The sequence below is a fragment of the Dipodomys ordii genome, unplaced genomic scaffold (assembly GCF_000151885.1).
Source record: "Dipodomys ordii isolate 6190 unplaced genomic scaffold, Dord_2.0 Scaffold2, whole genome shotgun sequence".
Taxonomy (NCBI): Eukaryota; Metazoa; Chordata; class Mammalia; order Rodentia; family Heteromyidae; genus Dipodomys; species Dipodomys ordii.
The window spans coordinates 31,526,285-31,538,678 of NW_012267218.1; the positions used below are offsets into that span (position 1 = coordinate 31,526,285).

At 41.8% G+C, this 12,394-nt stretch overlaps 1 protein-coding gene across 1 annotated transcript in view; it reads right to left on the reverse strand.

Annotated features, from left to right (window-relative positions):
- Syne2 (spectrin repeat containing, nuclear envelope 2) overlaps positions 1-12,394 on the reverse strand; it is a 282,755-nt gene that overhangs the window by 134,037 nt on the left and 136,324 nt on the right. The window contains exons 42-45 of the mRNA XM_013013810.1: positions 11,427-11,768; positions 7,180-7,335; positions 5,963-6,228; positions 1,968-4,071 (exon numbers count right to left, since the gene is read on the reverse strand). Of these exons, the coding sequence (XP_012869264.1) occupies positions 1,968-4,071; positions 5,963-6,228; positions 7,180-7,335; positions 11,427-11,768 (2,868 nt within the window). The remainder of the gene's footprint in view (positions 1-1,967; positions 4,072-5,962; positions 6,229-7,179; positions 7,336-11,426; positions 11,769-12,394) is intronic.

Below are 12,394 nucleotides of genomic sequence, written 5' to 3' on the forward strand. Positions count from 1 at the left end.
CTTAAAGATAATACAAAAACTTAAAAAATGAAACATGTTTAATAATTACATGCAGAATGATTAAATTGTGCATTAAAGATTATATAACATATGTATGTTTGAGAGAGAGAGAGAGAGAGAGGTTCTTTTTTTGTACCAGTGGGGATTAGAGTGGTTTGAGATAGTCTCCCTGTATAACCAAGCCTGCCCAGACAATCCTCTTTTCTTAGCCTCCTGAGTGTCTGGATTACAAATGTGCATCACTATGCCTAGCTAAGTACCTAATCTTAATAGGTATGAGCAAATGAAAGAACAGACCCAAAATCGAAATCCTGATCCATTATTTTTTTAATGCCTCTGTCACTAACTTTAGGTATACCTCATTAAATGTCCCTACTCTTCAAGCTTGTCATTAAAAGAACAAGTATTTTTTCTTACTAAAGCATAACCTGGCAGTGGAGCTGTGGCTCAAAGTGGTAGAATGCTAGCCTTAAGAAAAAGAGCTCAAGCTGGGTGCCAGTGGCTGGTGCCTGTAATCCTAGCTACTCAGGAGGCTGAGATCTGAGGATGGACGTTCAAAGCCAGCCCTGGCAGCAAAGTCTGTGAGACTCTTATCTCCAATAAACCACTAGCAAACTGGAAGTGGCACTGTGGCTCAAGCAGTGGAGCGCTCCCCTTGAGCTGAAGAGCTGAGGGACAGTGCCCAGGCCCAGAGTTCAAGCCCCACGACCAACAACAACAAAAAAAAGAGCTCAGAGACAGTGCCTAAGCCCTGAGTTTAAGCCCCACGACTGACCAAAACAAACAAAACCAAACAGATAACCATAAAGTTCCCGACCAGTCCAATTGTAATCAGATGTGAAAATTTATGCAAATTGTTTCTTTGAAACTCTTAAAATCAAAAGAGGTATTCAAATTACTCAAGATTTTTTAGGAGTCACATTAAACAGCGTTCAGATTCTTTTTATGACTTTACATTTTTGAAGCATTTACATCCATTGAGTGATTTCAAATACATTGGTAATAACTGTTTGAGTTAGAGAAGTGAAGCCCATTTATAAAGGTATGATGCAAAGTATGGTACCTGGGCTATTATCAGGAGGAAAGGGGAGAGTGTGTAGCAGTTGCTCTTCAGAACTGGTGTGCTATGATCATTATTTAAAACTCTACTGAGCTAGGCACTGTGGCTCACAACTCTATTCCTAGCTACTTGGGAGACTGAGATCTGAGAATTGTGTTTCCAAACCAGCCTGGGCAGAAAAGTCTCTAAGACTCTTTTATCTTTTGATATAGGATTATCAAGTGTGTGTTGGATTTTGTTTCCTTTTGTTTTTGCCAGTCCTGGGGCTTGAACTCAGGGTTTAGGTGCTGTCCCTGAGCTTCTTTTTGCTCAAGGTTAGCTCTCTATCACTTGAACAACAGCTCCACTTTCAGGTTTTTTTTTAATTAATTTTATTGGAGATAAGAATCTCACAGCCGGGTGCTGGTGGCTCATGCCTGTAATCCTAGCTATTCAGGAGGCTGAGATCTGAGGATCACGGTATAAAGCCTGCCCCGGCAGTAAAGTCCATGAGACTCCTATTTCTAATAAACTACCAGAAAACCGGACATAGAGCTGTGGCTCAAGTGGTAGAGCATTTTCCTTGAGCTGAAGAGCTGAGGGACAGCGCCCAGGCCCAGAGTTCAAGCCCCACAACCGACAAAATAAATAAATAAATAAAATCTCACTGACTTTCCTTCCTGGGCTGACTTAGAACCATGACCCTCAGATCTCAACTTCCTGAGTAGTGAGGATTACAGATGTGAGCCACTGTGGCGCCAAGTGGCTTACTGAATTTTGGGAAACAGGTATCTCCCTGTAAAGAATTCTCCCATGGAACCTGTAACTTCTTCATTAGTATGGATATTAATTAGAGTAAAAAACAAATAATGAACTAAAAACAGTTGCATGAAATGCCTAATTAAAAGTAAAAAACAAACAAACTTACTTTGTGTAAGTCAATGTTCTTGCAAAGTTGCATTTGAAGATCTTGGATGGCATGTAATTTTGTCTCCACATCCTCAGGTTCACCAGAGTTTTCTTCAACTCCTCCATTCCCAATAGTAGTCATAGGTTTAATATGAAACATTTCTGCTTGAACTTGAGCTTGAAATGCTTCCCAGTGCTCCTTCTCATTTTCAATATGTTTAATTCCCAAACGCAGAAGTAAAGGCTGCTGTACCTGAGATTTTAGCTGATTTAAAACATGTAAGGAATGCTCCAGTTCTTCCTGAACATTCTTTCCATCCATTTCTTTGGGTTGGAATTCTCGTAGTGTGTTTTGGAGATCCTCATGTAACTTATCATTTTCTTTGGCCTTCAGCTTTAGGTGTAGTATTTCTTTCTCTTTGAAAGAGTCATCAAAAACCTCACTTTCGCTTAATTTCTTTATTATCTCATCATATAGCTCCTTAGCTTTCTCAATCTTCTGATTCAGAATTTGCGCATCAAGCAGACTGCTTTCTGATGAAGTACTAGTTTTCAATACTAACTCAGCCTTCTCCTTGATTTGCAGATCCACAGCCCTTATTTTACTGAGCAATGCCTGATACTTGCTGTGCTCTGTTACAAATGTGTCCAACAGCTTCATTTTTTCTTCAAGTTCCTTTTCCTTTTCTGACACTTGGGTTTGTAACTGTCCGATGTGCAATCCCTCCCCATCTAGCCCTAAATAGTCAAATGCTTCTTGATGTGCCAACACTTGTGATATGCTACAGCGAATCCCAGCAAGTCTGTGCTTTAGACTCATGAACTGCTCCTTAACATCTTCATGTGTTTCTTGGTTAAGTGTCAGCTCATTGATCTGCAAGCTGTCAATGGCTTCCTGAAGTGCACATATTTCTGCCTGGAATTCTCTGCAAGCATTGAGCTTGTGTTCTACTTCATTACATTTATTCTGAATGAATCTTTGTGCCCTGTCAGTTCTATTGTTCAGGCTTTTCAACTGATCATCCAGAAACAATCTCTCAAACACATTTAGATCTTTATAGGCAGCATCTGTGAATTCATGAAAATGGGTAGAGCTCAAGCTCTCGATCTCTTGCAATTCCTTCTGAGATGCCTTCAGCATGACCAGCTGATGGGCCAGTTCACCCTCGGAGGAGGTGGCCCCTATCTTGGAAATTATCAGTGCTTCATTTTCTTGAAGGCTATGTTGAGCCTTCCCTAGAACTTCAAACAATTTGTTTCTTTCTTCCAACTCAAATTCTAGTTGCTGTGATCTTTGAGTAGATTTTAAAACCAGCACCTGGTATTGGTTCTGTAATTCCTCCAGGAGATTATTGAGGTGATCACTCTCAGAGACTGGCAAGCTAGGGATGGTCTCCTTCACCTCTTCTACCAATGAGTCCAAGGCCTGCTGCTTATCCAAAATGCCATCATGCGTCACCTTGCATTTTCGGATCTGGGAGAGGATGTCATCTGGGAGAAGGGAAATAGGGGTGGCAAGTTCACCCAACAGAGTCTTCACCCACAAGAGGATTTCTTTCATCTTGCTCCTGAGGTTACACTTCTTAATCTGCTTTTCCACCTCGATGTGTAATGGCTCCAGGACTTCCAATTGCTTCTTCAAATTATTGACTGCATCTTCCAAAATCGTCTTTTCTTTCTCTCCCCAGATTCTCTTCATCTGAAGCTCGGCTTGCCCCTTTAACACAGAAAATTCTTGTTTGCTTGCCTGGAGGTCAGCAGCCATGGCCACGATGCTTGGGCTCCCTGCTTGTTCGTCTGGGGCCTTCAGCTTTAACAGCAAACTCTGCTGCTGTTGCTGTAGAGAAATGCCAAGGTCACGGACCTTGCTCATGAGAGAGCTAAATGCATCGTGTTCCAAAACTTGCTGGGAGCATTTCCTTCCAACCTGCTCTTCCACTTGCTGCCACCCATATTCAAGTTGCTTCAGCTGGCTCTCCAACAGCTTCTTGTCCATACTGCACAGATGCTTTGCTAAACTCTCCCATTTGAGTTGAAGCTCGCTTACATATCCTTTTTCTTTTTCTACTGATCCCAGAAATTTCTGCAGTTTGTCCACATAGGTTGCATTATCCAGTGGTCCCCTAGAGAAAGAAACAAAACAGTGCTTGTTAGCCAGGGGCCGCCAGTAGCTTGTACCTGTAATCCTAGCTACTTCAGGAGGCTGAGATATGAGGATCGTGGTTTGATGCCAGCCTGGGCAGGCAAATCTGAGAGATTTATCTCCAACTAACCAGGAAAATGCTAGAAGAGGAGCAGTGTCTCAATTGGTAGAGCACCAGCTGCGAGCAAGCAAGCCAATTGAGACTCTGAGCCCCAGTAATGGCACCAAAAAATACAAAGAGAGAGCCTGCCCATTCAAACCTCACTGTTATTATTTTCCTTAATTTTTTTTTTTTTGGTCAGTCACGGGGCTTGAACTCTGGGCCTGCACACTGTCCCTGACCTCCTTTTGCTCAAAGCTAACATTCTACCACTTGAGCCACAGCACCACTTCCACCCTTTTCTGTTATTAATTGGAGATAAGAATCTCATGGACTTTCCTGCTCCAGCTGGCTACCTTAGGTCTCAGACTCCAGAGTAGTTAGGATTACAGGTGTGAGCCATCAGACCCCGGCTTTAATTTTTTTTTTTTTTTGAGGGTTGGTCTTGAGGCCTGAACTCTGGGCCTGGGCACTGTCCCTCAGCTCTTCAGCTCAAGGCGAGCACTCTACCACTTGAGTCACAGCACCACTTCTGGCTTTTTCTGCTTATATGGTGCTAAGGAATAGAACTCAGGGCCTCATGCATGCAAGGCAAGTACTCTACCACTGAGCCCCCTTCCCAGGCCTAAATGTTTTTTGAAGAGAAGAAAAAAAAGAAAACCTCTTGTTTCCATTTCCTAGAATTCATTTCAATAAATACTGTGTGTTCAGAGGCACCGGAGGTATTGCACCTTTGTGCTCCTTCCCTAAGCATATCCTCTTTTGTGTAAACATTGTGTGTAAACATCTAGGAGTCCTGTATAATTTTCCTGTCCCAGTGTAGCTTCTACATAGAAACAGGTGTTGTCTCTCTGAGCTTGACTCAGAAATGGAAATAGGCAGGTGCCAGTGGCTCATGACTATAATCCTAGCTACTCAGGAGGCTGAGATCTGAGGATTGCAGTTCTGAGCCAGCCTGGCAAGGACAGTCTGTGAGACTCTCATCTCCCATAAACCACTCAGAAAACCAGAAGTGATACTGTGAATCAAGTGGTAGAGTGCTAGCCTCGAACTGAAGAGCTGAGGGACGGTGAACAGGCCCAGTTCAAGCCCCATCTCACACACACACGCACACACACACACACACACACACACACACACACACACACACACACACACACACACACGAAATGGATGATCTTCCATTTCCTTGATAATGACATAACATTCTTCCTAATGCCTGTGTAAAATTCTATTATCTACATTTTTTGGATTGTACTACATTTTTTGGATCCACCTCTTCTATTGTAGGGCCTCTAGGCTGTTTCCATAACTTGGCTATTGTGAATATGTGCACCAATGAACACTGATGTGCAAGTATCTTTATGGTACTCTGGCTTGTGATGTTTTAGGTAGATGCCTAGGAGTGGTATGGCTGGGTCGTACATAGGGAAGGTCTATGTTTAGATTTTTGGGGAACCCCCAGACTGCTGTGCAGAATTGTTGTACTAGTTTACATTCCCACCAACAGTGCAATGGGGTCCTTTCCCCGACATCGCTGCCAGCATTTGCTGTTAAATTTTTTAAAAGACATTTTTGTTGTTTATAAGCTACTCAGTATGTGGTATTTTGCTAAATCAGTCCAGACAGACTAAAACAGCTTCTACAAGGAATTAAGACCATAGTAATAGAATAATAGGTCATAGTGTCCTTCCAAATTGTGAATTCTGAACACCAAGGACCTGTCCCAGGTAGCGAAGACTGGCTGCAAGTCCTAAATTCCTACACTTACACTTTCAGACTTTCCTTTTCTGCAAACAAGGCTTTCAGTGAGGACTCAGCTGTTGCAAGGCATTCCTGAAAGTCACTAAGGAGATCATACTGGCTTTCTTTGTTTTTCTTCAGAGTAGTAAGTGCCTGAAGCAGATTGTCAAAGCCATGTGCCGAAGGTCTTGAATTGTGGAGCATCACAGCACTTGTTTCGGCTGTATGTAGATTTCCCGATTGCTCTGGGGATTCAATAGCTGCTTTTTTTGCTTCCAACTGGGTATATAGTTCCTGAAAACAAACCATACAAATCAGCAAATACACAGGCACTTGCTCCTTCATGTTCTTTCCTTTCCTCCTTCCTTCAAATAATATAACCAATCCTAAGCCTGTGTTTTAAATTCTTCATTTAAATTCTTCTTAATTTCCACACAGGGAAATTAAAATCATGACATCTAAAAGATTCTTTTTGCTAGGATCCTGTTCAACTTAGACTCAAATTTTGCTCCATGCTGATGGCTCATGCCTGTAATTCTAGCTACTCAGAAGGCTGAGATTCAGAGGACCATAGTTTAAAGTTAACATATACATATCTAGATCAAAATTCATCACAAGTTGAGTATTTAAGATCAATTAGATACTATTTTCTTAAAAAGATCTACCATTTCTCAAAAAAATCATCTTATTCTTCTTTACCTATGTCACCTTTCTTTCCAATTTTAGATACACATTTACTGTCATGTAAATGCATGTAAAATAATGGGGGCAGTTTATAATTTCATTTTATAAAACCTAGCAGGCCATAAGTACATTGTACAATCCAATAAAAAAATAAAATTAAAATAATAAATTGATAAAATAATCGATCAGCTGTGAAAACAAAGGAGAACCTCATCACACTATTACTAAAAACACAAAGAACTTTCTAGAATCAGAAGCACAAATGGAACCATGAAAATGAACAAGTCAGAAACTCCACATTGTGTCACTGAATAAGTTTTGGGGAACTTTGTTAAAGAGAAAAGACGATGACTGGTCATTAAGCTCTTCCACTTTTTAAATGGAAAGATTCATACAACTTACTGATTAGTACATAATTATATAGTTACCAAACTGATCATCAGGCAAAGGTTAAGTAAGACTTTTCACTCTGTCCAAGCAAGTTTTTGGTAATTAAAATATATTGTACCGCAGTGGCTTAATGATGCAATCATGCTGACAGTGTTTTTCATGTTTCCATACCTCTATTTCTCTTAATTGTTCACTTCTTAACATAACATCTAATTCTAAAGGCTGATTCTGCAGCTCATTGACTTTTTGCTCCTCTCCAGTGTTGTTCATGGTTTCCTGAGCATCGAGGGAAAGTTGTTTTGACAAAACCATTTCCACTGCTGAATTCTGAAAACATAAAAAGATTAATTACTCAACAGTCTACTCTTCAAATGCATCATTTTTCTTTTTCTTGATGAAAACACTCCAGTTGTTTCTATTAGACTAAATTCTCTTCAGATTAAAGACTCAAGTGAAGTATATTTGGGGCAATACCAAAAATCATTTTTGAAAGTTAATATCTATATACAGGTATTCATGAAATGGAATATTTTTGATAATACAAGATTTAGCATTGCTCCATTATATGCTATGCCAAGTCTGAGCTCGGCATAGTAGCACATGCCTATAATCCCAGCACTCGGGAGCCTGAAGCAGGAGAATCATGTTTAAAGCCAGCCTGGGCTACACAGAAAGACCTTATCTAAAAAAAAGTTAACAAACAAATAACATTCTTTTACAATATATGTATCTGCATGCGGGGGTGGGTCTGAAAGAAAACAGATATGAAAAAAACAAAGGTTCCCAAATTTATACTTAAGAATCCACTATAATGGTCAGGCACCAGTGGCTCACTCCTGTAATCCTAGCTACTCGGGGTGGGGGGGTGGGGTGGGCTGAGATCTGAGGATCACAGTTCAAAGCCCAGGCAGAAAACTCTGTAAGACTCCTATAAACTACCAGAGAACTGGAAGTGGCACTGTGGCTCAAGTGGTAGAGTGCTAGCATTGAGCTGAAAAGCTCAGGGACAGTGCCCAGGCCCAGAGTTCAAGCCCCACAACTGACAAAAAAAAAAAAAAAAAAAAGAACCCACTATAATACAGAGGTCAAAGAAAACACTAAGGGCTCCTTATTACCCACGGTAGTCTATAGTAAGTGACAGAGGGAAGCCAAGATTTCCCGTAATAAGAATATACTGTAATCCATAGCAGTACGAAGTGCAACATAGGTAAGGCAACACAAGTTCTGCAGTGATTAATGGATATTTTCTGAAAGCCTTAAGAACTTATGGCTCTCAATAGGACACACAGCTGGGGCATCTGCATTCCCTTGTTCCCTTCACCAAGCATTTGTGGGCACTTATACCAACCACGCCCATGACAGTAATAGAAGAACAGGGAATTGAATAGAGCATAGAACAATAGAACAGAGTCACAGCCCAGGGATATAGGGAGCTTGTGCATTATCTTTGCAATTTCTCTGTAAATTTGCAGCTCTTAGGAAAATCAAAAGCCACCATGTGGAGTGTCACTGATGCTCAGTGGCAGGTAAATTCAAGCTGTCCAGAGCTTCTGGGTTCTAAACAACACTGAGTATGTGTCACTTAATTTGGAATTTCACTCCTATGAACTCATGAGGAAAATGTACAGGAAGGGTATCCATGCAGGGGAAAGATCCAGGAAGAAGGAAGGAGGCAGGGGGGAGGTCACGTCTCTATTCAGTCAGTGGCTCGTATGCCACCATCATCCAAAAGAGATGCCTGCCTGCTTTCCACCTGCTGATTACCATCTCCCTACACACCTCAACTAAAGCAGCTGGCACAAGACAGCATGAGCTAAGGCCTTGGGACCACACCCTGGGGAAGCATTGGCTACTGACAGCTATACATTAATAATTCAGAACCTGGGCTGGGAATGTGGCTTAGTGATCGAGTGCTTGCTTAGCATGTATGAAGCCCTGGATTCGATTCTTCAGTACCACATAAACAGAAAAAGCTGGAAGTGGTGCTATGGCTCAAGTAGAGTGCTTGCCTTGAACACAGAGAGGCTCAGGGATAGAGCCCAGGTCCTGAGTTCAAGCCCTGGGACCAGCAAAAAAAAAAAAAAATCAGAACCCTTGGGGTCCCATACCCCAGGAGCCAGTGACTGCTGTTCTGCAGGAATGCATGCACATCTGTAATGACTGCCTTTAACCAGTGGACCGAAGGTGGAAAACAAACACCTTCAGTCACTTTCAAACACCATTTCTTATCAGCCCCAGGAGCTACTTCCACAGTGACAGAAAGTCAATAGAATCATCGAGTGTTTCAAATTTAAAGGGGGTAGAAATCCAAGTGTTTATTTCTTCATTTGCTTATATTTTGCCAGTACTGGGGCTTGATTGCAGGCCCCGGGTGCTGTCCCTTAGCCTTTTCCTCACAAGGCTAGTGCTCTAACACTTGAGCTGCACTTCCACTACCTGGCTGTTTGCTGGTTAATTGGAGCTAAGAGTCGCTTGGATTTTTCCCTCTAGCCTGACCGGCTTCAAGCTAGGATCCTCAGATCTCAGCCTCTTGAGTAGCTAGGATTACAGGTGTAAGCCACCAGCTCCCAGCTAGGATTTTAATTCAGTATTCAATATACTTTGTTGAATTTGGGGGGAGGGGAGTGTGATTATTTAGGGGTTTTTAAGCAGCTGACCCAGCAGCAAGGTCACCTGTCAGGCCCGGGTCCTCCTCACAGCTAGTGGAGGACACTCAAGTATTCCTCCTTTTTGCTTCCCCTTTCAATAGTGTGAATAAAGTTTCTTTCACATATACATCCTCAAGAGTCTTAGAGACTGAGACTTAAAAATCCCTAATACCATGGGATTTACAGTGACTTTTCTTGTGGCCAGGTAACCTAGATAATTCCATTATGGTTCCTTTGGTCTCCCATGCATTTCTGTTCCAGGGAAACAATCAGTGCACAAGTGTTCTTCTTTCCTGATAATTACAGAAACCATGCAAAGCTGGTGAGAAATTGGGGTATGGGAAAAGAAACCACACACGGTGTTTAATCAACAGCTTAATGAAAAGCACACAGGCGGAACTTGCTTTACTTTGAGCCTCACACACCCCCTCACTAAGCTGCAAAAACAAACAGCAGCACTCTCCCAGTCTGACCTCGCCTGCTTGTCCAAATAATGAGTACACTCTAGGAACACAGCTTCTATCTTAAAGAAGGATACTTAGTGGGGGGCGGGGGAGGATTTAGTAAAACAATTCCTTTGATCACACAAGTATTTACAAAGGAAAATATTTACTTCAAGGATGTACATTAGTCTTGAAAAAAAGGAATACCTGATTAAAAAAAAAATCCCATCCTTTATTTAAAGAAAACAGATTTCTATGTCACAATGACCCAGATTTAGATTTAGTAACCTGACCAGACTTGCTTTCTCTAGATCCAAGTGATAATGTCAAACTCTAACTACAGGCATCATCAATACACCAAGTATCTAGAATAGAGGAAACAGTTACCTCAAGGAGATTTGAGCAAAACTCCCAACCCACCCTGGAAACTCCCTGAATGTTCAAACACCCTCACACCCCTCACACCTCTTATCAGATACGCCTGAACCCTGAACTGTGTAACATCACAAACTCGACCCAGCAGGGTTCCGTCCTTGTTGGGAGAGCATCTCCTGCGATGCTCTCTCCTGAGTATCTCCAGCTATGAGAAAAAACTCATATCTGAGTTGGTTCTGAGTCTAACTTCTTCCCTGTTCCACTGCACTCTGAAGGCTTCTCCACAGGGTGACCCTTTCAAACACAGCTTACTGGAAGCTCTCTCTTTGTGCCTTTGCCATTGCAATCTGTGAGCTGTGCACTATGCAAGAAGCCCTTGTTCAGACACAGGAAAAGGCATCCACATGGATGCTGAGATGGAAACATCATTCTTCCTTTTCCTCCCTAGGAGACCTGGGAATCTGAGTGATGCTATTCTCACACAAAATGCTCTGATAATATTAAGTACATTTGCACCATAGAGTTAACACTAGAAGAGAAAGAAAAGAGCCTATTTTCTTCCTATCAGACTCTGATTTCATTTACAAAATCAACTGAAAAAAACAAAATAAAAAGAGTTCTTGGATTACAGTCCCCAGCCCCACCATAGAAATAAGTGAAGCGCATGTTTTTCTTTTTGCCTTTTCAAATTAGTTTTTGTGCTCTTGATTACATATGGGTGGGAATAATAAACCTAATTTGATGACTGATATTTGAACAGACTGAATAGGAATATTTTACCACTCAAATCTGGACCATTTTCCAAGGGCTCTTTTATAAAGAGAACTTCATAAATAGCCAGTACTTGGAGGATTTAATTATGAAATCAGAACACTTAATTCAGGACTCTTTTCAGAGCTGCATACCTCCTCATTTTCAAGCTTGATGTCTTAGCATAGCCACCAGCACCTACCTCGTTTCCATCCCAATCTTCCTCCAACTTCTCCACCACTGCTGAGCCATTGGTGGTCCCTGGCTCACCAGAAGTGCCCTTCCACTCTCCACTTGATGGAGAAAACATTTCAGGCTTTTCCGTTAAACATTCTGATCTGAGAAGTCTGTTGAGACAACTTTCAGTCTCCTGCTTAGCAAATTCAATTCCGTTTTCTAAACCCTTTTGTTTATGTTCAAGTGACTGTAGATCATCATTAATCATCTTCTGTCCCACTGAAGATGTATTTTGTTTGATGGATTTTGCCAAAGTTAAAATCTTCTTTAGTGGCTCATCTTGCAAATTGAGTGTACTCTCTAGTTCCTAGGAGTAGAGAAAAGACTGTTACAGAAAATATTGCCCTTTGGTTGGAAGAAGAGTTCATTGGCTTTCGTAAATCATGGAGTATGCTGCTTCACCAGTAGAAAATGTGTTGAGGGGCTGGGAAGGTGGCTCAGTGGTAGAGCGCTTGCCTTGCATGCATGAGGCCCTGGATTCGATTCCTCAGCACCACATAAGCAAAAAGAAAAAAGCCGGAAGTGGTGCTGTGGCTCAAGTGGTAGAGTGCTTGCCTTGAGCTGAAGAGCTGAGGGACAGCGCCTAGGCCCAGAGTTCAAGCCCCATGACCGGACCCCCAAAAAAAATTAAAAAGAAAAGAAAATGTGTTGAAAACCATCAGCCAGGTGCCTGTGCTCACATCGTTCATTCTAGCTGCTCAGGAGGCTGAGATCTAAGGATAATGGCTTGAATTCAGTCCAGGTAGGAAAGCCCATGAGACTCTTACCTACAATTAACTACCAATAAAGTTGAAAGTAAAGCTGTGGTGCAAGTAGTAGAACATTAGCCTTGAAAAAAAAACAAAAACTCAATGTTCAGGCCAAGCTCAAGCCTCAGGACACACACACACACACACACACACACACACACACACACACACACACACACACACA